Source organism: Aspergillus viridinutans, assembly GCF_018404265.1.
Source record: "Aspergillus viridinutans IFM 47045 DNA, scaffold_10, whole genome shotgun sequence".
NCBI lineage: Eukaryota > Fungi > Ascomycota > Eurotiomycetes > Eurotiales > Aspergillaceae > Aspergillus > Aspergillus viridinutans.
Genome location: NW_025091226.1, coordinates 285,222 through 311,761, shown reverse-complemented (window position 1 = coordinate 311,761; position 26,540 = coordinate 285,222). Strand labels below are relative to the sequence as shown.

At 53.2% G+C, this 26,540-nt stretch overlaps 9 protein-coding genes across 9 annotated transcripts; 6 read left to right on the top strand and 3 right to left on the bottom strand.

Annotated features, from left to right (window-relative positions):
- Positions 1-345: 345 nt before the first annotated feature.
- Positions 346-2,001, top strand: Aspvir_001816 (putative MFS transporter Seo1; the record flags this gene model as incomplete). Its single annotated transcript, XM_043273423.1, has 5 exons — positions 346-502; positions 551-801; positions 851-884; positions 940-1,846; positions 1,893-2,001. The coding sequence occupies 5 exons, from the start codon at positions 346-348 to the stop codon at positions 1,999-2,001; spliced, it is 1,458 nt and encodes a 485-aa protein (XP_043129358.1).
- Positions 2,002-2,568: 567 nt separating this feature from the next.
- On the top strand, positions 2,569-4,176 carry Aspvir_001815 (xenobiotic compound monooxygenase, DszA family; the record flags this gene model as incomplete). The annotated part of the gene is made up of 4 exons (XM_043273422.1): positions 2,569-2,679; positions 2,733-2,921; positions 2,975-3,222; positions 3,276-4,176. The coding sequence occupies 4 exons, from the start codon at positions 2,569-2,571 to the stop codon at positions 4,174-4,176; spliced, it is 1,449 nt and encodes a 482-aa protein (XP_043129357.1).
- A 4,814-nt stretch (positions 4,177-8,990) lies between these two features.
- Aspvir_001814 (putative C2H2 finger domain protein) lies at positions 8,991-10,826 on the top strand (the record flags this gene model as incomplete). The annotated part of the gene is made up of 3 exons (XM_043273421.1): positions 8,991-9,006; positions 9,288-10,660; positions 10,710-10,826. The coding sequence occupies 3 exons, from the start codon at positions 8,991-8,993 to the stop codon at positions 10,824-10,826; spliced, it is 1,506 nt and encodes a 501-aa protein (XP_043129356.1).
- Positions 10,827-11,233: 407 nt separating this feature from the next.
- Aspvir_001813 (uncharacterized protein) lies at positions 11,234-12,453 on the top strand (the record flags this gene model as incomplete). Its single annotated transcript, XM_043273420.1, has 3 exons — positions 11,234-11,716; positions 11,803-11,973; positions 12,040-12,453. 3 exons carry the CDS (start codon positions 11,234-11,236, stop codon positions 12,451-12,453), a joined length of 1,068 nt encoding a protein of 355 aa, XP_043129355.1.
- A 48-nt stretch (positions 12,454-12,501) lies between these two features.
- On the bottom strand, positions 12,502-14,340 carry Aspvir_001812 (flavin-binding monooxygenase-like protein; the record flags this gene model as incomplete). Its single annotated transcript, XM_043273419.1, has 2 exons — positions 12,502-14,261; positions 14,307-14,340. The coding sequence occupies 2 exons, from the start codon at positions 14,338-14,340 to the stop codon at positions 12,502-12,504; spliced, it is 1,794 nt and encodes a 597-aa protein (XP_043129354.1).
- A 1,581-nt stretch (positions 14,341-15,921) lies between these two features.
- On the top strand, positions 15,922-17,280 carry Aspvir_001811 (uncharacterized protein; the record flags this gene model as incomplete). Its single annotated transcript, XM_043273418.1, has 6 exons — positions 15,922-16,062; positions 16,114-16,340; positions 16,385-16,524; positions 16,569-16,663; positions 16,707-16,820; positions 16,867-17,280. The coding sequence occupies 6 exons, from the start codon at positions 15,922-15,924 to the stop codon at positions 17,278-17,280; spliced, it is 1,131 nt and encodes a 376-aa protein (XP_043129353.1).
- A 39-nt stretch (positions 17,281-17,319) lies between these two features.
- Positions 17,320-19,156, bottom strand: Aspvir_001810 (putative MFS lactose permease; the record flags this gene model as incomplete). Its single annotated transcript, XM_043273417.1, has 5 exons — positions 17,320-18,044; positions 18,094-18,316; positions 18,366-18,715; positions 18,759-18,972; positions 19,016-19,156. The coding sequence occupies 5 exons, from the start codon at positions 19,154-19,156 to the stop codon at positions 17,320-17,322; spliced, it is 1,653 nt and encodes a 550-aa protein (XP_043129352.1).
- Positions 19,157-20,163: 1,007 nt separating this feature from the next.
- Aspvir_001809 (uncharacterized protein) lies at positions 20,164-20,694 on the bottom strand (the record flags this gene model as incomplete). Its single annotated transcript, XM_043273416.1, has 1 exon — positions 20,164-20,694. One exon carries the CDS (start codon positions 20,692-20,694, stop codon positions 20,164-20,166), a length of 531 nt encoding a protein of 176 aa, XP_043129351.1.
- A 2,536-nt stretch (positions 20,695-23,230) lies between these two features.
- Aspvir_001808 (Zn(II)2Cys6 transcription factor) lies at positions 23,231-25,515 on the top strand (the record flags this gene model as incomplete). Its single annotated transcript, XM_043273415.1, has 6 exons — positions 23,231-23,380; positions 23,436-24,017; positions 24,068-24,228; positions 24,279-24,440; positions 24,489-24,839; positions 24,891-25,515. 6 exons carry the CDS (start codon positions 23,231-23,233, stop codon positions 25,513-25,515), a joined length of 2,031 nt encoding a protein of 676 aa, XP_043129350.1.
- Positions 25,516-26,540: the final 1,025 nt, after the last annotated feature.

Below are 26,540 nucleotides of genomic sequence, written 5' to 3'. Positions count from 1 at the left end.
CAGTATGCGCTTCGATATCGCATTGCGCAGGCTAGATAAGCACGTCTTATCTCCACCTTCTAACACGATCCTTGGCTCTCCAATTTGTACACAGGATGTTCGTCCACGAAGGCCACGCGCTCTGTGCGTCAAAGCTCTGGAGATAGGAAACTTCCACGACTTGTCGAGCATCATGTATAGGTCGTCACGCCATAACTATCGGGAGTTGCATCTTTGCAATGGAGTCGATATATTATCCCTTCACAGGCTTTCCGTCAGGCCTATCGTGGCCCATAGAACTATCCTTCTCGATCATCAGGCTAGTAGTAGTCGCCGGGGAATTCCACTCGCAGAAAAATTGCTGCGATGGCTTCAGAGCAACGCGGAAAGTGGTATCGCATCAAGTGGTTTGCAGACGATGACACGAAAGAGGAACGGCAGCTTATCCTCAAGCTGGATCTTCTGATTGTTCCATATGCCTTTCTTGCGTACTGGACCAAATATATAGACCAATCCAACATAAGTAGGTCATCAATGAGCCCTACTCGAACTAGACTAATCCTACTCTCAGACAACGCATATGTTTCGGGTCTTTCTGATGATTTGAACCTGCACGGTAATGCCCTCGTCCATCTGCAGACAATGTACACCGTTGGCGCAGTTCTGGGTCAAATCCCCTTCGCATATCTCTTCACCAAATTTCCAATGTCCTGGGTTATTCCAGCTTTGGATATTTCATGGGGTGTATTTACGTTACTGCAGTATCGAGTGACATCGTACGGGGAGTTGATGGCTTACAGATTTCTCGTCGGGTGGTTTGAGGTCAGAAATCTTTCTATGTTCTCCCTAAGGTCTGAACTGAGCCAGCCAGGCTGCATTCTTCCCGGGCATGCATTACATATTCGGTAGGTAAACCCTGCAAGCCTTGAAAAAAGGAACAAACTCACATTTGCCGTCCAGGATCTTGGTATCGCGGTGATGAAATCGGCCGTAGAGGCGGCTGCTTTTATGTTGGTCTCACTCTCGGAACGTTGACATCGAGCTTAATCCAAGCTGGCACATCGGCAAGGCTTGACGGCGTCCATGGTCTGGCAGGGTGGCGATGGATGTACATTATCTGTGCAATCATCACCATTCCCATTGGCTTGCTGGGATATCTAATCTTACCCGGGACTCCTGACAAGCCGAATCGATTTGTCCTCAAACAGGCAGATATCGATCTCGCCAAAAAGCGGCTTCAACGAGCAGGACATGGTGTACAGGAGCATTTCCGATGGAAGGCGCTCTTGAACATTGCTTGCAATTGGAGATTTTGGGCTTTACTCCTGCTGGATGTTTTCTTCTGGAACGGATGCGTCAACACCACTACAGGAGGTTATCTGCTGTGGCTGAAAAGTCTCAAGAAATTCTCGACCAGTCGCATCAACGAGCTCAACGCGATTTCTCCGGCATTGGGGATCTTCTACACGCTGTTCATCTGTTTCTCATCGGATCTCTTGTTCGGCCCTGCCTGGGCTATCACCATCGCACACACTTGGAACATCGTCGGGCTGGTGATACTCGTCGTATGGGATGTTCCCCAGTCCGCGCTCTGGCTCGCATTTGCCACAACCTATTCTGCCGTCGCTATGTCCAGTGTGCTCTACGGCTGGGTTAACAGTATACTGCGCTACTCGCCTGTTGAACGAGCGGTGGCACTGATCATTTTGAATGCCGTCTCGCAATCGACGACCGCGTGGACGCCCTTGCTTGTCTTCAAGACCGTCGAGGCTCCTCGATTCACCAAAGGGTACTCGTTCGTACTTGGCAACGCCATATGCTTGATTATACTGGCGCACGTTATTCAGTTCTTAACAAAACGAGAGAAGTATGCACCCAGTCACATTTTCCTTGATATGTCTAACAGCCTACAGGAGGATCTCGAAAAGAGCAGAAGGTAACCCCGACATCAGCGACTCAGACGAAACGAGGGATCTTGAGCCTGGTGATAGGGCAATCATGCAGGTGTATCCAGAGAAGTAGATGCCAACGTCTCGGTATAATAGACTTAGCAGATATGCAGCATGGAAGATGTATAAAGGACAGTGTGTAGACGAATGATGAAACTCCACCGGATGCAGGGAAGATTATCAGGGAATCGCTTGCATCCATTGACTCGACCTATCCTGCGAACGTGATGCATGCTATGGGACGACATATCTTCGAATCAATGATATTTTTTCCACAGCGACAGTTTCCGTCCTACTTAGACCGACTCACCCAATCATGTCGCAATTACAGCATATATGATGGGATCATCACCACCTCACGCGCAAGGCTTATGAACCCACACTCTGCAAGAGAAACTGCCCATGCAGTCACGTATATTGTGGAGATAATGACGAATCACTTCGTGGAAATATCTCATAGCGGCTGTTCTCCGCGCGAGTCTTGCGTGATGATGACAAGCAATGGCGAATGGATGCGGGGTCATAGAAGCTACGTGTTTCCCATTGCAGACGGATGAAAGAGGGATTGTGTATATCTACTGTCAGCACGTTGGATCAGGAAGCTCAGAGTCGACAGAAACGCTCCAAATCTACAGTCAAAATGGGAGATAGCGCGGGTAGTGCACCCACTAGCCAGAACGGCAAAAAGCACATTCTGCTGAATGCGTTTGATATGAGCACCGTGGGCCATTTGTCCCCCGGGCAATGGAAGGTAAGAACGGAGCTGATCGCTTCCTGGGCCTGACTGACATGGATTGTGCACAGAACCCCAACGATAAATCCGCCACGAAGCGCAGCCTGGAGTACTGGATTGAGCTGGCGAAGCTGCTCGAGCGGGGCGGAATCAACGCGCTGTTCCTGGCTGATACCTTTGGAGGACACGACACATACCAGGGCAAGCTGGACGAGTGCATTCGCCGGGCGGCGCAATGGCCCGTGACTGATCCGTCGATTGTATGTCTTCTGCCAACCCCGGAGCACGGTGCACTGCTGACGTGACTGCGCAGCCCATTTCGGCCATGGCAGCAGTGACGAAGCATCTGACCTTTGCGATCACCTCGTCGACTTCCTCGGAGGCGCCGTTCCTGCTGGCCAAGCGGTTTTCGACCCTGGACCATATGACGCGGGGCCGGTTCGGATGGAACATTGTGACCTCGTACAAGAAGGCGGCCTTCAAGGCCATCGGGCTGGACAGGCCCATCGAGCATGATGAGCGGTACCGGCAGGCGGACGAGTACCTGCGTGTGCTGTACAAGTTTGTTATATCATTGTGCATCAATCGGTGACGAAAACGGCTGACGAGCACAGACTATGGGAAGGTTCCTGGGCCTCGGACGCCGTCTCTCCGGACCCGGCGACGGACTCGTACATCGACCCGGACAAAGTGCGTACCATCAGGCACAAGGGGAGATATTACACGCTTGAGACGCCGCACATTGTCGATCCATCCCCGCAGCGGACGCCCTTTCTCTTCCAGGCGGGCACCTCGCCCGCGGGCTCTGCGTTTGCCGCTACGCACGCCGAGGCAATCTTCGTCTCGAGCCACTCGCCGGCGGTGCTGCGGCCCAAAGTCGATGCGATTCGCCAACTGGCAGCGGAGAAGGGGCGGGATCCGCGCTCGATCAAACTCTTTGCGACGTTCACGCCCATCCTGGGCCGGACGGACGAGGAGGCTTGGGCCAAATACGAGGAGCTGAAGAAGTACGCGTCCGTGGTTGGGGGCCTCGTGCTCTTCAGCGGATGGACGGGCATCGATATCTCGCGGATCCCGCTCGACCAGGAGATCACGGCGGCGGACTCGGTCGAGGCGGGCCGGATCGCAAGTATCCTGGACGCGTTCACGACCACGAGCAAGGACATCCCGCGGTGGACGCCGCGGGTGGTGGCGGAGAAGGCGTCGATCGGTGGGCTGGGCCCCGTGGCGATTGGCAGCGCGGCAACCGTCGCGGACGAGATGGAGCGGTGGATCGCAGAGGCGGATCTGGACGGGTTCAACATCGGCCATGTGTCGACGCCGGGGACTTTTGAGGATGTGGTCGAGCTGCTGGTTCCGGAACTGAGGAGGCGAGGGCTGTACCCGGAGCAGCCGGCGCAGGAGGCGGAGGCCCTGACGGCGCGCGAGAGGGTGTACGGGAAGGGACAGAGGGGGCTGCGAGAGGATCACCCGGGCAGTCGATACAAGTACGACGTATATGTAGATGATGCATGAGCATAGAGCCATAGTCTCTTGATGACGAGGTAGATTGATCTAAGAGCGAACAGTCCGGTCGCAGTATAGATGTTGTGCCTCAATCACCAGATTCAAGATTATGCAGATATCGTCCCAGGAATGTATACCATTTGATACTCCGTACTTGTGCAGATGTAGTGATTGTCCCTGTTGATCCGAGGGTGAGTCTAGACTGGTCTCGCCCAAGTTTGCAGGTTTACTAACATTTACAAGCCCTTTCTCTTCCTTACCATGCTGCTACAGTACCTTGTCCTCGTTCATTCCACTCAAGATGAATAATATCTGATCTAACTGAACGCACTTAAAGCATCTATCTACAGGCCATCACTATGCACAGGCCCAGCAAATGATTGCAGCAAATGCAAAGACCAGTCCAGCCGCCTTCCGCGCTGCGATGCTGTCCGACGATTCCCCGCTGGATCCTTGCATGATGCAGGAGGAGTCCAAGCTGGCCCGTCCACAGTGCACATTCCACAGTCCATACTCCACAGTGGACGAACACCGGTTTGATAGGTTCTCGGAATACTTGTCTATATTCTATATGAAGGATACTACGGGTATAGACGATAATATCTGTTCTCCGTATTATCTATCCCGTAGAGAGGATATTCCACTTTTCGTCTAATCCGACATCGCTAGGTCGGAGGGATTTATATATATATATAGAAATAAACAGACGGTGACTGACCGTTGAATCCTGCAGGATCATAAACACCAACTAACGGTCGGAAAAGAGTTACGTCCACTATGGAGATTGGAGACACTACTGTAGACACAGCGTGCACAGCGTACGGGGTACGGAGTACATTTCCATGAGTTCAGTTGTGTAAATCAATATCATATGTCGGAGCGACCAGCCGGTAATAGATGTAAGTACGGAGCAGCTGTGACCGGCCATAGCTTAAATCACCACCACTAGACTAGACTCTAGAGCAAAGCATAAACTGTACTTTAGTCTCTAACTTTAGTCCCCTGATGGTGGTTTCTGCTAGTGCTTGCTGCGGTGTCTGACTCGATTCCCAAGCGCTGTGATAGGTCCAAGCCGCGTGTTAGGGGCTAGTGTGTTTGTACGTGCATACGACCACTGCTGGTAGCCTCAGTGGTCTGTACTGGCCGGCAGGATTAGGCATTTTACACGAGTACATTGGGCGTGTGATTGATTGGTTATTGGGATCTGTAGGAAGAAATCAGATCACAAGGTATCGGTTATTGAGATCTGAATTAAGGGAGCCCATGTGCATATACAGAGTACAGAGAGTCTGGAGAGGCACACATGAAGGAGGGGCTGTCGGTTAAAAATGGAGATGAGAGGGGTACTTGGAGACCACGGAGCACTTCCCAGCAAAGTAGAGCTGCAATCCTCCGGCCGAGATGACAAGTCATTGCAGACTGCAGTAGCCTGATAATAAGGCCTAGGGTCAAGGGTCAAGGGTCAAGGGCCAGAGACAAAGCAGTCTGACCTCGGATAATCCGAACAGTCATCACTGATCACTGGTAACTCATCAGATGGATGTGGCGGTTGCCAGTGCACGCACTGCACTGCTGCACATACATTGTTAGAAGCCAAAACAGCCTCAAGGCGTCAAGGCACTGGGAGGGACTTGATACTTGGTAAATGGCCACCTGTCACACTGACCGTGGCAGCCACCCCGATCTCCCTCAACAACGCCCCCGACTCCGACAGATTGGTGCTCCCGGCAGTTACTCATGGGGCTTAGCCTCACCCGTATTCCTATCTACTAGTACCTAGTCCATAGGCTCTGTACAAGAAATGCAAAGTTACGATTTAGGTTCAGCTGAACTCTAACGTGGCTGCTCAATCCACAGAACAATACACCCCTAAATTACAGAATTACAGAATAAATGAAATACCTAATAAATAAGAACTCTGTCAATGTATCGGTGTCCGTTCAAGCTAACTGTATTAATCCTAGGCACGGGACAAAGAGGCTAAGAGGCTAGTCTAGAGCTTGAGCCAAGAGGCCCGAGACCAGATTCTCAAGCGCTGATTCGCTCAATCCTCGGCTGCGTCTGTGTGAACCATGGGTTGCTGGCCTGTGGTCACCGGGACGAAGGCTGGGGCTAATCATGTGACTATATGGTCTTTCTTTTTCTTTTCTGTCTCTGGTTCGACCACCAACCGTTATCCAGACTAGCTGCATCAGATCAAATACTCACTGGTTGGATACTTTCCCATCTACATACGGAGTAAAATGAAAAGAAAAAGAAAATCAATATTCAATAATGTGTGTGTGTGTGTCTCAAAACTTAGCGAAAAAAAGCGAGTGGACAGACCACTGCTGCAGGCTGCAGGCCGACAGGCAGAGTAAGTCTGTGGGTCCCTGGAAGCTAGTTTTGGATGCACTAGCCCCAGAATGGAATAGTCCGCACTCTAAGAGCGGGTAGTGAGATTTGGCTGAAAGGGCCCAGGCAGTCTGGCTGGGCAGAGAAGAATCCATTTCTCTGGCGCGCTCGCTTGAGGCTACCCAGATTGTCATGAAGTCCAGTCAAGTTGTTTGGCATCTCGTATTATTGCTGGTCCTCTATGTACTAGTTACAGAATAAGTCTGCATTGATTATGGTCGATGTCTTGGTACTGGTAGTCTCCAATGGTGCTATCTCAGGTGACCACCTAACCTCGGGTGATGCCGCGTGGACAGAACTAACCAATCAGATGGGACAATCCCTCATGCATGGGTAGGCGAACCAGACTCGAGGATTTGTTTGCCTTGGACATTTGCCCTCCATGATCTGGTCGAAGATGAAGAAAATGATGATGGTGATGCACCAGACTTTGCAATCTTAGAAGAATCCTTGGTCTCGCAACGTACTGGAATTATCGACCGCAATCCAGAGCATTCTTCCGGTGGGCTAATTAAACATGGTCGGTATGATGGTATTCCACTGGACCATACATACAAGTCCGCCACTTAGAAGAGCAGGATGACATTCTGCCTCAGCTTACGAAGTACCTGGTAGTATGAACGTGACGATGATGCCTTTCAGTTGGACCCTAATGATACTGACGGCTCGATTTCCATGATGAAGCAATTGATTTGGCTCACTACCATGCCCTCAAGAACTGTCAATCTGGACTCTTGACGCAAGGAGCATTGCCCCTTTTCACCAGCTGTATCTTACCGTACATAGGTACCCAAGTGGTAATCCCGTACTGTGAGTCTGTCGCTGTCAGTGCCCGTGTCTTTGCTTTTTCCCTCCCTGAGGGCTTAAAGAATCCAGTAGCTTCAGAGCTGATCTTCAGAATCGTACCTTTACTGTAGATCAAAGTACAGTCTTGCAATCGATCGTCCATCGCTGCTAAGCTTATTCTCTGCTCCACCATACAGGAGACTTGAGTAACATCCCCCTGCTGGTCCTGGTCCGGTGGCCATCCGATCGTCGACAGCTACTCCACATATCTGGTACCTTGACTTTAGAGGCTTACAGCTACAGCTGACAACTTACGGATTTACAGTACGGAGGACTCTGTTTTGTCAAGGGCTTGTCCATACAACAGAGAATGCGCTCGTACTCGGTTTCTACCAGCGATTGATGCTTATCGGCCAATCATCGTAGGGTGACCTCTTCGATCGCTGTGGTCGCACTGGACGAAATTAATACCAGATACCTTACGGCCACTCCGTAGAGCCGTGGAATGATCAGAACAATGGGGCAAATTGAGTGGCACTGGTTACTGCTAGTAGTCTCCAGTCTAGTCTGAGACTGTTAACCTGGTTGCTGGTTCGTTTGTGGCCATCTCCTGGGACTTGACTTGGAGAGCCCTGTCAACCACGTTGCTGATGATCGGTCCCAGTCCCCTCTTTGACCAAGGACGATTATTATTAGCCAGGAGATATCTCCCTTCGACCTATCTATCTCTGGATCTATTCTTATTCCTTGTGAATAGTGCCTACTTTCTTTTTCTCTCTACAAACACCCGTCTCCCCCTATTCTTTGCTAGAGGACGTATCATTCTCAGCTGAAGTTCACTCTCGAAGCAAACCTGAAATAAATCAATTTGGTCTCCTTACCAGACCCCTTAGGCTAGCTTTTCCCAGGTAAACCTCATTCTTTCTTCGTTTTGTCGCCTCTATTTTAATTTTTCCTTTTTTCCCTTTTTTTTTTTTCTGGTCATTTTCTTTTTCGTTACCCTTTTCTTTTACCCTCCCGAATTACGGAATAATAATTATTATTATTATTTTTTCGCACTTGACCCTTTCCAGACGACAACCCAAAATTTCCCGCCCGAAATTCCTCCCCCGCGCTGGCCAGACCCAGACCCGTCGCTGGTTTTGACCGTAGAGTGGTCTGGATACTCGCGCGCTCTTTGGTTTTGGTTTTGTTGTTGTTGTGCTTGTTCTTCTCATTTATTATTATTCGGTCTGTCTGTCTGGTTTGGTCTTGTATTTTATTTGACTTTACTTTATTTTATTTTATTGCCATTGCTGGCTGTTATTCTCCTCTACCTTATATTATTCTTGTTATTATTATTTACCGGCGCTGGCTCTGCCTCTTCGTTTCTTCCTTTCCTCTCTTCCACTCTATCAGTGCCCTCCTAATAATACCACGATCCGATCACTTTCCTCGATTGTCATCACCACCACCGCAGTCTCATCACCACACGATCATCATCACCACGATAGTCTTTCTGCCTTTTGCTGACTCCCTGTCCGATCCGTCGTCGTCAGGAATCGAGTCCATTCGCGCACTCTCGATCGCTAATTATTACCAAAGATAGACTTGGCCGCCGTCGTATTCCTCTGATCGCGCGGTCGGCTTTGTCAAGACAATGCATGTCTCTGACGCCTGGTGAATTTCAAAATACCATCAGCTCCATTGCCTCTACATCCAATATCTGCTCTGCGCATTTTCAGGCTTGCGCTGTACAGTCTTAACTTGATACAAGAGGTCAGAGTATGTCCTCGGTATAAGTGTTGGGTGACCCTGAACATCAGTCGGGTACACTACCACATCAATCCAACTTCCCAAGACCAGGAACGAGAGAGCGAACGGGATTCTCGACTCAACCGAGACGGGCCGTCAAATATAAGAATCGACATCTATTTGACGTCAAATCTCGATTTCTCAAGGCGATCGCTCTCGCGCGATCCGCTCGCCCCTCCTGGATCCTCCAGACATCGTCTCTGGTGCCCTGTCTGGCAGTCGATTCTGGACTGTTGGGGACGACAACGGATTGTCCTCCACTTTGTCCCATCCTCCGGCCGCGGACTCGACGGCCGAGCTGTACCAACCCATCGCCTTTTCTCGAGACACCTCCGCCAACCTGGCTGCTCTCGCGATCCCTCCGCCGGGCATGGGCACGGCGTTGGGCGACTTGAATGCCCCGCCGCCGTTGAACGCACGGCGGCCGGCGGCGCCCACGCTCCCCAGCTTTGAGCTGCCCCCGCCGAACTTTCAGATCAGCGTCGGGACCCCCAAGTATCCGCTTCAGTCGAATGCGCACCTTCCAACGCATCACAATCTGAACAGTCTGTTGACACCGCCGGCATCGACTCAAGCCAGCGACGTGTCCGCTCCGAGCACGGCCGCGCCGACGACCACCGTGTCTGCGTCCCCGGACGTGGCTCCATCGTATGGAACGGCGTACTGGCAGGGACACAGTGGCTATGGAAGCACTCCTGGCGGCGCTGCGCCGCGGCAACCATGGAATACGGGGACCAACCAGTCATATCCGACGCGGGAGTCGTTTTCACCGTCGACATTACACCCGCTGAGCCGAAATCCGCCGACGTCTCCTCCCGTGACCGAAGGCATGGCACAGCCGTACGACATGCACCACCACCTCCCTCCGTTCCAGCAATCGCTTTCCGTTCCCCCGTCAGGCATGGCGACCGCAACACCGCAGCATCCCGCCATGACGCACGCCATGTTGTCCAGTCCCACGGGATTGCCCCACCCAGGGCCGTCTCCGCACCTCCTCCCCTCAAATGACCCTTACGGACCCAAATCGCAGTCGGCACCCGTCTACGGTGCAGCACAGCAGATTCCCAGCCCGCACCAGACCAGTTTCCCGCCGTACGGACAGCCGGGGCTCGGCATCCATCCGCCGGGTCGTGTCTCGTCCACTGGGCCACCACCTCACCTGAGCTATTCGCGGCAGCCCTGGCCATCATACTCGCTCCCGGCGATGAACGGGCCGGTGATGACGAACATCCACAGTCCGAACGGCCAAATGTCGTTGCTGGGAAGCATGCAGGCGGGCATTCTCCCGGGCTTCAACAGTGGCCATGTGGCCAGCATGCAGCAGATGTACGGCGGGCATCCGCCACACCCCATCCACCAGCCGGGGCCGCCCAACGACCGGCCGTTCAAGTGTGATCAGTGTCCGCAAAGCTTCAACCGGAATCACGACCTGAAGCGACATAAGCGTATTCATCTGTCGGTGAAGCCGTTTCCATGTACACATTGCGACAAGAGTTTTTCCCGCAAGGATGCATTGAAGGTACCTCCCCTCGATCTTTTTGTCCTCTGTTCTCGCACTGACTCTTTAGCGACATATTCTGGTCAAAGGATGCGGCAAGGACGGGTCGGACGGGTCGAATAAGACGAGCACGGCGAGTGTCAAGGAGGAGGACAAGGAGAGCGTCGATACCAATGGGCACAGCTGATCAGTTTTCTACGAGCATTGTTCTCAAGGCGTTGAGTAGGGGACTAGCGATGATTTCGAGTCTGTCTTCCATCTCTATCCATTTCTATCCATCTATTTATTGTTGTTGAACGAGGCTATGGCGAATGTTGATATTATTGCGTACGGAGCGGCTTTTTGCACCTAACTCCTTGGTATGGGTTTGGATGGTTAGCGTTGGACTGTGTAGATTACTCTTATTCTTATTCCTATTCCTTATTCACTATTCACTATTCACTCATTCACATCACTGAGACAGTACAGTATTAGTCTGAGTCAATGGCACAGGCCGCGTCAGGGAGACAAAGAAAAGTGCCACTAGTCCTTACAATTACGAACACATAAATACCTGCAACATCCAAAATACTATCCTCACATCAAATCTCTACAATGTTCCTCCTACTGATTTTCCTCTCCCTGGTCCTCGCCCAACTTCCCCCCGTCTCTTTCTATAGCATCGCCATCCCCAGCGCTCCATCCCCCAATCTCAGCACCGCAACCTTCACCACCCCGTCCACCCGCCTATCGACCCTCTCCGAACCCAAAGTCCACCCCATCAACACCACCGTCTTCGACTGGTGGTACTTTGACGCCGTCTCCTCTTCGAATCCGAACGTTTCTCTCGTCCTCACCCTCTTCACCAGCACCCCCGCTGCGTTTCCATTCCTCCCGTCCAGAAACGCCTCCTCCGTCCTCCTGTCCTACCTCTGGATCTCCTTCGCCAATGGGACGAGCTACGCTGCCTACGCGGACGCATCCCTCGCGACGGTCGATGCAGCCGGGGGTGTCACTCAGGGGGTATGGCATGACAGTGGTGTTTCCTTTACTGGATCCGAGCAGGGGGAGTATGAGATTGTCATTGACGGAGTAGGGGTAGGGGTAACTGGGTCGATGAGCTTATCTTCTGTTCGTCTCTCCCCTCCACTGAGGATAAGCTAAGCTAAGCTTGGCTAATGTAGGTGTCGAACCCGCATACGCCCTGCGGTGACGACCGGCTGCGTCTGGGTGGTGGTAGTACGGGTACGGTTGGAATCGGCTGGGCGAGTCTCCTCCCCGATGCGGAGGCGAGTGTTGATGTTTTGGTGGAGGGGGAGAGGGTACAGTTTACCGGCGTTGGGTATCATGATAAGGTGTGTTTTCTGTCTACGAGTGTAGGATGTGGGAGTGGGATGTGAGGGCTTGGCTAACTGACGAAGAACTGGTCGGATGGACCGTTTGAGGCGGCGGTGCGGACGTGGTACTGGGGTCGAGGCCGGGTGGGCCCGTACTCTGTCGTCTGGTTTGATATGCTTCCTCTTGCGGAGGAAGAAGTGGTGAGTGGGTATGTGGCTGTTGGACGGGAGGTTGTCGTGTCTAGTTGTGAGGAGGGGGTCGTGTCTGTAAGGCCATGGAAGAATGGGAAGGCAGCTGCTTACCCGCCTGTGCTTGGGGATGTGCCGGATGGGTTCAGGGTGGTTTATACCATGGGAATGGAGGTGGACGTTACCCTTGGGGCGATGGTCGCTGGGGATGGAAAGTACTATGCGCGGTGGACGGGGACGATGAGGGCCGAGGTAGAGGGCGAGGTGTACGAGGGGGTGGGCATATTCGAGCAGTTTGTGATGCAGTAATCATCAAATATCAACAGAGTAGACATAAAGCTGAGCAAGTAAAGGGTATCAGTCACTAGAATTGCCGGCCATCCACTCCTCCACCAACCCCCGATAATCCTCCAACCCATACGGGCTCAACACCCTGCCCAAAGTACCGCTCTTCCTCACGCTCCTCACCCCCAGATCCTTCAACAGCAAATCCACATACGGAATCGCATCAAACACAAAGTCGGGGTTCCGCTTCCCAAACCCCCCGGGATACCGCCACCTGCCAAACTGACTATGCAGCGCCGTCTCCCACACCAGATCCAGGTCTTCGCGCTCCTCCACCAGCTTGCCCACGTCTGCGTCTGCATCAGCCGCCCTGACGGCAGACGGACACCTCTCCGTCGGCTGGAGAACGGGCTTCCCCCCGAAAAACGCGGTAATCCACAGCGCCTGCGCCTGCGCAACCAGCGTCGTGTTGATCGTCATGGTAATCCCCATAAACGCCAGCGAGCGCTCCCGCGCCAGCGAACACGGCACCATGAACCGGGCCAGGCGGAAGGGGTGCGCGGCCGCGGCGGGGGCGTCGGGCGCGAGCGGCGCGTAGTCCTTGGGCGGGGCGGGCTGGTCGCGTAGCCGAGGGAACCGGCGGAGGATTTCTTCGTCAGCGGCGGCGAGGAGGTCTTCCGGGATGGGGTCGGCGGCCCAGGGGAAGCCGCAGTCGGTGTCCAGACCGGCAGGCAGGAAGTCGAGGTTTGGGGTGGCTTTCCAGCCCGTGGAGCAGATGAGGGCGGAGGAGGGGAGGTCTGTCCCGGAGGAAAGGTGGACGGTGCCCTGGGAGAGACGGGTGATGTTGGCGATGTGGACGCGCACGGCGCCGGAGCGGACAAGGTCAAAAAAATCGGTTGGGTAGTTGAGGATGCTGAGGCTGGCGGCGATCCAGAAGGGGCTGATCCAGGGCTTGAGCTTGGCGGTCTCCGGGTGGGCGTCGTAGCGGTTCAGCTGGATGACGTCGTTGGCGAGGATGGCCCAAAAGGCGTCGACGATCTTGCGGCCGAGCCAGGTGCCGTGCAGGAAGCGGCGGATGCGCGGGTAGCCGTCGGCGTGGCCCCAGATGCAGGGGCTGAAGAAGGTCAGGAGGCGCGTGGTGACCAGCTTCTCGAGCCACTTCTTCAGCGGGGTGACGTACGGCGGCGCCATCCAGACGGGGCCGTGGCCGTTCTCGCGGATCACCCAGTCGACCTGCGCGCCGGACGTGGCGGCCGAGTAGACGGCGTCCCAGGCGGATTTGGTGCCGCCGAAGACGGTGATGCGGCGGCCCTTTTGGAGAACCTCGGCCTCGTGCTGGAGGAGATCGCGGCAGTGGAAGAGCGGCGCGTCAAAGGTATCCTGGCCGGGGAAGGTGGGCAGGTAGGCCTGCGAGGTGATGCCGGTCGCGACGATGAGTTTGCGCGTTACCATCTCGGTCACTTTATCGTCCGCCTGCTCTTCGGTACTGACTGTAGTCAACAGCCAGGTGCCGTCAGGGCGATGTTCAGCCGATCGCACGCGCGTGTTGAGCCGGATGCGATCGCGGAACTGAAAATGCTCGGCGAATTTCTCCATGTACTGCTGGATGACCTGGCCGGGGATATGCTCGCCCGGCTGGACGCCAAAGGTCTCGGGGTCCATGGGGAAATCGCTAAATTCATAAGTGCCCAGCATGTTGTTGGACTTGAGGCCCTTGTACAGCCGATGTTTGGCCCACACGCCTCCAATGAACGAGGCTGCCTCCAGAAGGACCACATTGCTGGACGGGTGGACCTGGAGATAGGTCTTGATGGCGGCGAGACCACTCCAGCCTGAGTTGTTAGTATCTGATAATCAACTTGAGAGGAAGAGCATACCGGCACCGATGACCGTCAAATCGACCGGCTCCATGATGGGACACTCAATTGACCGTTCACAAATCAATCAATCGGGTGCTGCAAGTAAGAAAAGGCAAAGAAGCAGAAAGTGATGTGTAGACGAGGAGTCGGCAATCAAACAGGGAAGATGGATAAAAGAACGACCAGTGGACACAAGAGGGTCTGGACTTTTGTATTATTAGTCTCATAGCCATGGATTGTGCATGGACTGCAGAGTCTGAGAGTCCTGCTAGACAGACTCGCATGACTGAAAGGAAACGGTAGCGGGGAATTATTCCTAGCGCCGCTAGACTGGAGCCACTCGACTAGGATAGGAAGATTATATGTGGAGAAACTAGAGATAGACAGAGCATTGACTTTGGAGTAAAGTATTGTGGGACAGCATACTCGAAACAGTCAATTGCATGTCTAGTATGGTGGACTTACTGCAAGTACCACGGAAGAAAGGGATAGCCAAAGACCAGTGCACAGATGGACATGGACATGTATGTTTGCTTAGAATGCCCAAGACAATCCTTACTGGACTGGAATTAGTGTGCTCTTAGTGTTTTTAGCTGCAGACCGGCCCTGTTAGCGTCTGTGAGTGACATTTGTCAGGTCAGTGCATCAAGGGATAACTTAATCAAGAAAGCATCTCAAATTGTGATCATCAGGAAGAAGATTCCATTTTCTCAATTGCAAAGTCGAAGCAATTGTTGCCTATTTATAATTAGAACCGGCGTGCTCTATTCGACGCCGTTATTGGACATTGTTATATCATGTCATATATGGGCCTCGGTCTATGCAAGCAAGCTCAGGACCCATAACGGTTGCTTTAACATGACAGGGATCATTGACTGATTTTTATGTCAATTGACTTGGAAATGCTAAAGCTGATGAAAAACGGTTCTTCTTCTTGGTCCTCCTAAGTGACCTGTCACTTTTCATCAAATGACACCTCGACTTGATCAGACTCCAGGGCACTGACATTCAATGCGATCAAATCAGGATTACAAAGTCTATCTACTCAAATCTTCGCAAGCAGTTCCTCTTCTGATCTTGATTGACTCTCCTCCCGAGGAATTGCCTCTTTTCTAGCAGTTACTCCTAATTCTCCGTCATGTCAGTGCCTCACTCGGACGGCCCCTCGGCTACCTCTTCGGTCCAACGTCTATGCTCCATATGCCCCGCCGATCCTCATTCAACAGGAACCTGATGGGTCTTGATGACTGTCTGACAAGGATCCTAGTGTGTCTCAAGTGGCCAGAGCATCAGACAACCGTTCTCGACCTCGTCCTGAACAGTGGATAAGATGTGGACACCAGTAATAAAGGCAAGAGACAGACCCCCCCGAATGCTTGCTCGCCTTTTCTGCCAGGAATTTGCAGGACTCGAAGTCTATCAATCAAGGAGTCGTTCAGCCCTGCAAGTAGTCTTTCTACACATCGTCGGTGGCGGGATTATCGGGATTCAACTGTTGCTGTGCTCGATCTATATCTTCCTTGTTTCTCTTCCCTCGAGGGGCTCTTAGTCTTCAGTCATTCATTCATTGTCTCCTACAAACACTCATTCCTTCTGTCCATAAGGAAAGAGCTGAGACAGCTCATGGGTCATCATGGCCGACAGCTTCACCACCGAGGCCTTTACCCTCCTCGCCCTCGCCATCGTCGTCATTATCCTTCGCATCATCGCTCGCATCTCCACCGTGGGATTCCACAATTTCCAGCTCGATGATTACCTGATGCCTCTGGCCGGAGTATGTCCTATGTCACTCGTTTACTGACATCTACTGACATGACGGATGCAGGTGGTCTACGGCCTCGAAACAGGCGCAGCCTACTGCGTCGGCGCCTGGTGGAAAGGAATGGCCAACAACGCCATGACCGATGCCCAGCGCGCCGCCCTCTCGCCCGACTCGGAGGAATTCAGACTGCGAGTAGGCGGATCCAAGACACAGGTGCTGGGGTGGTCGTTGTACACGACCTTGCTGTGGTTGTTGAAGGCCTGCATGGCCATCTTCTACTCGCGTTTGACGTATGTTCCGTCGCATTTTATGAAGGTGGATACTGACGGACCAGGGCCGGTCTGATCAATATGCATATCCGGGTGCGGGTGGCCTACGTCGCCATCGGCGTGACCTACCTGACTGTGATCTTGTCGATATTGTTTGGCTGCCATCCCATGCACAAGAATTGGCAGATATACCCTGATCCTGGCTGTATGTGCTGCTCTCTTGAAAGGTTGCTTATACTGACATGTCAGTACACTGCCAACCCGCCATCTCGCCGATTGATGTCTACGTGACGGTCACACTGAATGTGGCAACCGATGTATACCTCATTACCATTCCTACACCGGTACGTCCCCGTCTCTACAAATCGAAGCGTCTAACATCCGTAGATGCTCTTCAAAGCGCGTCTCCCCTGGCGCGAGAAACTCGAGCTCTTCGTCCTCTTCTCCGGCGGCATCTTCGTCATGGCGTCCGGAATACTCCGCTGCGTTTTGATCGTCACAGTAAGTTGCTGACCCCAGTTCTATGACTTGGCTAAATTGCGGCCAGGCCGGCGCAAACGGGGCCTCCCAAGCCGGCAGCTGGGCCTGCCGCGAGACTTTCGTCGCCGTCGTCATCGGCAACGCCCCCATGATCTACCCCCTGTTCCGCCGGGCCGCCCGCCGCGCAGGCTGGTACATCAGCTCCCGGGGCCAGTCGAAGAGCTACCCGGCGTACCCGCTGTCCGAAGGCGAGCGCGAGAACTCGACGCACCACAGCAAGAAGCGCCGCTTCCGGCATCCGCTCAGCATCCCCGACACGCAGTGGCATACCATCAACGACGAGACGATGATCCTGCCGACGTCGCGGCAGCAACCGCCCACCTGTACGGCCGGGGGCGGGGACTGGGACGAGTCGAGCCAGCCCAGCACGGAGGGGATCAAGGTGGTGCATGAGACGATAATTGAACGGAATGAACGTTAACCTCAGTACTTATGTCGTATGTTGTATATAGTCACAAAGTCAATAATCATATGTCCTCCGATAGTAATCCTTCCTCCTCATCTCCACCTCCTGCTCCACCCGCGGAGCCAACACCTCATCCCGGACCAGCGACGCCTTGACCGGATTCCTCGACTGAAAGATAGCAGTCAGCTCCTCGAGCGTGCGGCGCGACGTCTCCACAAAGCAAAACCAAATCACCACCAGCTCCAGCACATCCCAGAAGATAAACAGGAGGTAATACCGCCACCCGGCCCGCGTAAACGCAATCCCCGTCACAAACGTATTGTAGAAGTTGGCAATGTTAATGAAGAAATTGCTCATCCCCATCCCCTTCGCCCGCGACTCGTACCGCAGACACTCAACGGGGTACATGGCCTGATTCGGCGTCCAGCCGGCCGAGTACACGAGCCCAAAGAGGAAGATCATGGCGATCTGCGCGCGCGCCACCACCGCGCTCTTGGCGACGACGGTGCCGCTGCCATCAGCCGTCTCGACGTTCGTGGCGTTCAGCGCCGAGATGATACTGAAGATGAGGACTATTAGGCCCGTCGAGGTGAGCAGCTGCGCGCGCCGCCCGATTCGGTCCGTCAGCAGTGCGCCGAAGATGGCGCCGACGAACTGGCAGACGTTTTGCAGGCCTTGCAGCAGCAGTCGTGTCGAGTTGGAGGTTATCCCTGCCCCGGCGAGCATCTGCGGGTAGTAGTACGAGACGGGGCCGTTGCCGGACCATTGCCCGAAGAAAGCTACCCATATCAGCTTGTCTCCGTCAAGGTGGATGGGAGGAGGGGATACCCGTGAACATAACCAGCATAGAGCGGTAGCGCGTCTCGCGCGAGTTGAACAGCTCGCGGTAATCCCACCAGCGCTTGTCGGCGCCCGTGTTGGAGATATCCTCGACCATCTCGCGGTACTCGAGCTGCACGAGCGGGGCGTTGCGGTCGCCGTCGCCGTGGTACGTTGCCAGCACGCGGATGGCTTCTTCGTGTTTGTCGCGAGACACTAGCCACCGGGGGCTCTGCATCACGTCACCATCTGCATCTACAGACAGAAAGAGAAGAAGATACCTCAGGAATGGTCCAGCAGAGCCCCAGCACCAAGCCTGCAAACACCATCTGCACCCACACCGGGATCCGCCAGCTCATCGTCCCCTCGATCATGCTCGTGCGCCAGGGTATAAACGTCCCCGGGATGCCGCCGGCAAACCACAGCACGTTGTACAGGCCTGTCAGGGAGCCGCGCCAGGATGGGTGCGCGATCTCAGACACGTAGGCTGGGCCGGCGGTGGCGGAGGTCGCGACCCCGAAGCCGAGGATGAAGCGGCCGGCCATGAAGCCGGCGAGGTTGGTGCAGGTTGCTTGGACGATGGTGCCGATGATGATGAAGAAGGCGCCCAGCGCCATGCCCACCCGTCGTCCTGTCAGCGTTAGCTTCATCCGATAAGTGAAAGAGGTAAATACCCCTAAAATCGGTAAACGGTCCAGCGCAGAACGACCCCACGATATTCCCGATGGTGTAGATGGCGTACACGATCCCCGTCGAGGGCGTGCCGGCTTCCGGGTCGAAGCCAAAGTACTCCCGGTACTGGCTGTAGCTGTTGATGGAGCCCATGAGCGAGCCGTCGTAGCCGTTGATGCACGAGTTGAGCGTGGCGACCGCAATGGCCCAGTATAACTGATCCTTAGTTTTGCGATGAAGCAAAAGGAAGAGGATGTACCTTGAACATGTTTTTGCTCCACAGCTTCGGCTTCTGCTGGAAAGTTGCCATCGCCAGGGCGGCATTGTTGATGCCCCGGATGTAGGCGTCATCCGGGTAGTACAGGATCTGCACTGTGTCGTGGCTATTGAGTCGCTCCATGGTAGGTCTCGACCGGAGTCTGCTAGGCAGAGGCTGGATGTCCTGTGGGTGTGCCTCACTTAATGTAGTCTGATACCGATCTAGAGTATCTGAACAGGGATTCTGCCATAGCCTGAGCATGAGACAGCATCGACTCTTGGAGTGTTTGAGCTAGTCGAGGTCGGGGACCCCGCATTGAGTGTGCCAGTCTGTTACAATAATGATTCAGGCTGTGGTGAATTCATCCGTCTCCAATTGGGAAATATCAGTGCTTTAGTCGGATTCAAACGGTCAATGCATGGACTTGGTCATTTGGTGCCACATGGTCGGGAGGGATGCACTAGAATCGACTTCAATCTATTGACAGAATATAATTGAGTGATTCTAGGGAAACCGTGGAAGTATTAATTACAACGCCACATCAACAAGCGAACGCTCGGGAAGACGCTTGGATCGTGTCTGTCTACAGTTGAATGCCTTCATTCGCTTGACTAACTCCAACCAACACGGGCGTCGGTCCGAACACCCGCTTGCTCAGCCTGACTCTTATCATCCTGTGGACTCTTTATGAAGAACTTTGTATTATCATTCTGGTAGAATTTTCGTGTTATTCAGAACGACTTGCAAGTTGCAACTCGCACATACTGTGCTTCATGACGAGTCTTGACCATGATTATACTCCGCACAGGCTCCCTTGTTTCAGGCATGCTGCTAGAGTAAAGATCGACTGCTGGGCATCCTGAAGGGGAGATTATCCACCAATATCGACCGGATTCCTCCGTTTCCTTGATCCACGGACTATCGTCGTGATATGGCAGAAGTATGAGTCTGAGACCGAGACTAATGCACATCAGCCGCCACATACTCAGTCTCTATTCCAGACTGAGGCATCCCAATTGCCGTGCTGGATGATGCAGGTACATTCAGTGTCCAATGCTCAATTGCTACATACAGGTATAGGCTACAGAACAACTGGTATCATTCATCTATCTAATATACAGAGTTTGCTACAAATACATACAGTCATATCAACAAGCCATCGCCTCAAAGATTTCCCTCCTCTCCTGCGGCGTAATCGACAAACTCAACGTATAATACCTCCCCTGAATCAACTCCGACTCCCCCCTCGGCTCCCCCGCCAGCACCAACCTCGTCCCCCCGGCATACGGCACCGCAAACCAAACCGGCTCCCCGCGCCGATCCGCCCCCTCCCAGTACTCCATGTTACACGACATGCTACTCCCATACAGCAGGGGATTGAACCCATTACACACCGCCTCTGGGATATGCAGCACGTCCTCCAGCACGATGACATGCGAGCTGGCGCCCCCGTCCCTACCCCGGCCACCTCCAGCTCCTCCTGCGGATCGAAGATGTTGTTCTTGATACGGGTTCGGTGCGGCATCGCCCGGTAGTGTGTGAATGAGGCGCGGTCGCGCGCGTAATGGCAGTTCCCGGAGACGACCATCCAGTCGTAGCAGATGCGGGATGCGCCGTGCGTCGTTTTGGTCCGTTTGCGCGGTCGTCGGTCGCGTCGGCGGCGGGGTCAGTGTCAGCATCGAGGGTGAATTCGTCATGGCTGCGCATGGTTCTCTGCTCTGCTGCTGCTGTTCCTGCTGTGGTGGATGTTAGCATGCGCGAGGTGAGTTGGGTAGCGGACGTCTTCCGTACTGGGTCAATTGGTCTAGTGTAGCGCGTGGTTGGTGGCGCGTAGTTGACAAGTATGCGCAAGCTGGACTGTGTCAATTGCGACAAGATCAGCGGAAGAGATTGAGCTGAAACAACCGTCGCGGCGGATGAGGCCTCCTGCCAGAAGCGGAAGACGGGCAGTATCTCTCGAAAGGAAGGCGGTAGAGATGCTGGCCAATCATGGATGAGCGGTGTGCGGCATAGGATAAACTCCGTTCATGACGCTAACTGTTTCGGGTAAATGGCCTTGTGTCACACTTTTGTGCAAGAGAGGTATAAGGTAGGCATATGACGTGAGGATAGATTGAGCAAAGGTCCTAAGGTAGAAGCCAGTGTTGTACTGGTTCAACTTTCAACAGAAGTAGTCCGTATCAGCAGAGAGGATATCTAAGAATCTGCTTCAGATCAGAGGCCAACTAATATGCTGGTATACCTACAATTAACAAACGTTATGGTACTTATACTAAGGTATGTCTCCAGACCAGCTGATATGTGGCCGAATCATAAGTAACTTGTTGCGACCAAGCAATAACCTTGGATACGCTGGATAAGCCTAATGGAGGTTCCTTGGATATGCATCTTCTCTCAAGATATCACTGTGAATTAGTTGTGTAGCCTAGGAATGACCTATTCAATGGTGATGTCCCTAAATTTGTCAACTGACAGCTTACTGGAGTTCAACATCTCTGTGAGAGCGTAAACTCTCTCCCTCAGCAGAGACTTGCTGTACAAGTCACTTATAGCGAGGGCATAAAGCCGGCAAAGGATACATGACTCGTATGGCCCTGTGAAGCAGGGAAAGTCATGTGCGAATCCTATCTGCACAATCGCGGTCTAAACGACAGTGCCCATGTGGATATTGTGGAATTAGCAGCAGGACAAATCCCGGGGCTGAACTGGCGGTGTTATTGAGAGATGGGATGGGGACATGGGGTACAACGGAGCGACACTTGGGACAAAGTGAAGTCAAGCTGCAGATCTTGGCTCTGATCACTGGATGCGGGGGGGTCTATTCCATCTATTCCATCCGGAGCAGGACAATGTCATTCTGATGATTTGTTCTCTGTTAGTGTGTTGTTGCTTGCACCTCCAAAGCTAGATCGCATAGTTGAAAGGAGGAAATGCTCTCAGTCTCTTGCCAGCTCCTGCTTTACTAACCAGATTGGGAAGTAGTGGTTAGACCTTCGCTCCTTCCTAATCCGGAATATCCGACGCAATGATGAACATGAACCGCTAATCCTAGGATAGAACGATGAGTAGATCCTATCCATGAGTATGCATGCATGTGGCGGAAACAAATTCCTTGAGGCATTCATGTGTCATTCTGAGTCAACCGAGGTAGCGCAGATAGTCGTCTTTGACAAATCAAGTGCCTCTCGAGGACGAGCCGACTAACCTCTGATTGACCAAAGATGATGATCATTAAGCTAGTAAATGTAAGTCGCCATTGACGCGTACGGAAGCACTCAGCTCAGTCGCATTAATTTGCTCAATCTACTACTAATACTGGCCAGGTGGGATCCACGTAAATCCAGTCGATACAATGCCACGGCCTCGGGTTTTGATCGTTGCCCCACAGTTCATTCTCTCCCCTTTGAGATCCCGACGGTTTGGGTTTGGATGGATCACGTCAGTCGATCTGTTCATCATGATAATCAGTAGATCTGTGGCAACTGGATATAGGTAGGTAGATACTGAACAGCTATTCTCTATCAAACGTCATGCCATTATGTCTTGACACGTCCCTGTTGATATTGCCTAGAATTATCTAGAATACTCTAGTCTCGGCAGTTCTTCGTAATGCCGTCCAAGTTCAACATAAGGTTTAATAGTCAGTTGTAGGCTTCTAAGTACCTTCTCGTAAATTCTAACTTGCAACTGGAGAGGAGGAGTACATACATACATACTACAGAGCACATACCAAGTCTACTGCAGTGGAAAGACAGCGGCCAATCATTCCTCGTATAAACGGAGTCCAGCTCAGCCGGGAGAGCCGAGCGAGGGCCGGACGAGCTAAGGTACACCCGCAGAAGCAAACAAGCGCCCTGATTGTTGGAAATAACTGCCGGGGAATCCGGAGCAGCTGATTGGATGAGACGGCAGACTGTCCTGACCAGGTAAACAACAACCAAAAGAATATGATCCTCGCCTGAACCAGTCCTGTATCCATAGTATTTCGATCGGACGAATACAAATGCTTGGCCTCCTTATCAGGGACGCCAGTATGCCCTTGTGGCATCTAATTGGCTCTCCAAGATGCATATTTGATGTCAGATCCAGACCATGAAGGCATACCCAACTTTCCTATAAGAACCCCCAGAAGCACCCTCTTCCCCCCCCGCCCGCCGGCCGTTTGCCCTCTCTCGACCGGTTCTCTTACCTGGCCCTTCTTCTGACGCGAGATTTATGTCCGACTCGCATTACCCGTCTTCCTCTCGTCCTCTCGCCCCTGCTCCAGGTCGCCTTTTGAAACGGAATGCCTCATCCGAAGAGTTGGTGCCCGCGCGAAAGCACAAAACCACCGCTTGCAAAGCCTGTAAACGCAAGAAATTAAAAGTCGGTGCTTTTTCCCATTTACCGCGTTTGATTTTCATCGGGCTCACCAGAACAGTGTCGCGGAGATCCTCCATGTCAGCATTGCGTCAGCCATGGCATCAAATGCGAGGTTGACGCAATGTCCGACATGCGCCGGAAAAACGCCATGGACCGCAAGGTGGCAAAGCTGGAGAAAGTGGCCGACACATTAACCCGGCTGGTCAACGCCCTGCGCGACAGCGAGAGCAGACGAGTCTCGCAGCTGTTGAATCTGATCCGAAGTAATGCCTCGTTCGACGAACTCCAGCTGTTTCTGGAGCAGCAGTTTTCCCACTACGAGTTGGACTCGACCCCCGAATTGCGCGATATCCAAAGCCAGCTCTCCCAAACGACGGACATTGCGCCCCTGGGATGGCGCTACCTACGAGTCGATCGGCTGGCCGACGACCCTGTGTACAAGGTCCCCGCAAAGCCTTGGACGGCGGTGACGGACGACAGCGGGCTGGTGTCTCATCTGATGTCGCTGTGGTTAACCTGGACGTATTCCTGGTTCAATTGGCTGGATGCCGATTGTTTGATCAAGCATATGCAGGAAGGAAATCCGAATTCCCGGTTCTGCTCGCCTTTTCTGGTCAATGCCATTCTCGCAGAAGCATGTGTACGTTTGTATTGCACGGATACGGCCTTTTATTCCTGACTCGTGTACAGTATTACTCCGACTACGAAGAAGTATTTACCGTTCCCGGCGACATGCTCACTCGAGGCGACCAATTCTTCGACGAGGCACGTCGTCTGTTCGAGGCTGGCGAAGACGAAGGCGACTCTCCGAGCCTACCGACTATCCAGGGGCTCATGATTTTGTTCGTTCGGTAAGACGCTCATTCGAATGTGGGACAGGGACTTTCTCTGACATTATCAGAACAACGTTGATGGGTAAAGATCGAATGGGATGGGTCTATCTAGATCTAGCCGCCCGGGGAGCCCAAGAGTATGCTGCGTCTCATCCACCTCACGCCATGGAAGATGCGGAAGAAAGAAGGGCGATTGACAGGACCCTTTGGGGCATTTTCAGCATGGCTTCGTATGCTTTACCGACCCCTGCCGGTCATTCAAGAGGCTGACTGTCCAGAACGGCGTCCGTTTCTCTGATGAAGCATTTTGATATCCATCCTCCCCAGCAGTCTCCCATTACTCGTATCATCCATCAACGGCATAGGGACGATGTCTGGCAACCGTATCCGCGCTCGACCGACGCCGGGGTCCCCAGCCATATCTCCTGTGTGTTCAACCGGTGGTGCGCGATCGCCTGCATCACCGTTGAAATCACCCGCGCCTTCTTCCAGGAAGAGGACCGGATCCCTCGGGTCGAAGTGCTCCCTTTCGTCAGTGACATCTACCAAAAATTGCAGGACTGGTACGCAGGCATGCCGGAGTGTCTTTTGGTTGAGAATGTCACCGTTCCTCACGCCCTGAGCCTCCAGTAAGCCATCCGCAACCTTGCGAATAGATTGCCTGCTGATCACATGGCCAGCCTCTTCTATCACACCACGGTAATGCAAATCTTCGGCCTGCTTAAAGCCAACAACGAAGACCTCGATCCCGAGACCATCCACCGCGCGCGCACCACCTGCATCGAGAACGCTCTCCGCATCGCCTATCTCATCGGCATCCACCGCAACAAATGGGGCATCGGCCGCATGGCCCCCTCCACCATCCAATGGCTGAGCGTCGGCATGTTCACCCTCCTCGAGGCGCTCGACACGCCCGACAGCCGCAACCGCGCCGCCTTCATCGACATGTGCATCGTCGCCCGGGCGATTGCGCGCCGCTTCCCGCTGGCCAAGGGCATCCTGCGCATGATCCAGCTCTCGGCGAACCAGATGCAGGTCGTCTTGCCTGCCGAGACGGATGCCCTGTTTACTGACTTTGAGACGCGCAGCTGGGAGGGCAAGGATCGCCATACGTTTAGTACCTTCTACCCGAACTTTGTGACGGCGGTGCGCCAGGGGTCGAGACGCGAGGGGGACGTGTCTATGGATCGGTTTCTGGAAAAATGGGATCATTTGGAGATTGCGGATTGTAAGGAGCAGACGCCAGACGGAGAGATGGCTCACATGGCTCACATGGCTCACATGGCTCACATGGCTCACGATTAGATAGATACCCTGTAGAGTAATGCATCTGACGAACATTCATGTTTGACGACCACTGCCGTTCTCTCTACTGCACTCTCTCCAGCTGACGATATAAAGACACTGCACTGGATTGTATTCTTGACCCAATGTCAAAATCCCACAACATCCTCTTCAAGTACAAACCCTCCATCAAATGGAGCGAAGAATCCGAGACGTTTCGAGGTCTTCCTGTCCTTCAACCCAAGAAGGGAGCTGCATGACTGTCTGAAGCCAGTCATTGCGATGTCATGAACAGTGGCTACCATCTCCATCATACACATGTCATCATGACCACCAGCCAGCCATAATAAATAGTTCAATCCTCATCTCATCCACTTAGCAACCTTCAACCACCTCAAAATGAACCTGATCAAGCTGCTCGCCACATTTGCCCTGGTGCCTTTGGCCGCCAGCCTCGCCCCGGATGCACTTGCAATCGGCTTGAGCCATCACAGACACCACGACGGGAATCATCATGGAGGCGGTCACCATGGCTGTCCGGATAACCCGCAAGAGTGTAATCATCATGTTTGTGCTGCATGTTCGGTACTATATCCGATGAGGCTGACGAGCGTAGTGCCAAAGCCGGCGATTTGACCGCGGAGTGTGCATCGCACCTAAGAAGACCAAGGGCAGGGGGACTTATTGCTCGTGTGTTGATGATCGAATGTGGTGATGCTTGATTTTCCCTACTTTGAAGAGGTGAAGTCTGGATCATCCACCCGGTATCGTATCGATTCATGGCACTGTTCTACAGACAACCGAGATCAACCATGTCCAATGTCTCTACTCTTCCTTTTATCTACAGGGATTTATGAATACGAGAGCAGTAGCACAGATGTGAGATGTGGACCTGTCTTACTCTTCGTATCCCCATGGATCCTCCTGCATTAGTCCTATCCACAATGACTCACTCACTCCCTTGTACTCCGTATATAAATACCCAATCCATCAGATAACCCTTATCAATCTCATCATTCTCTTATCATCGTCTGAATAACATCAAC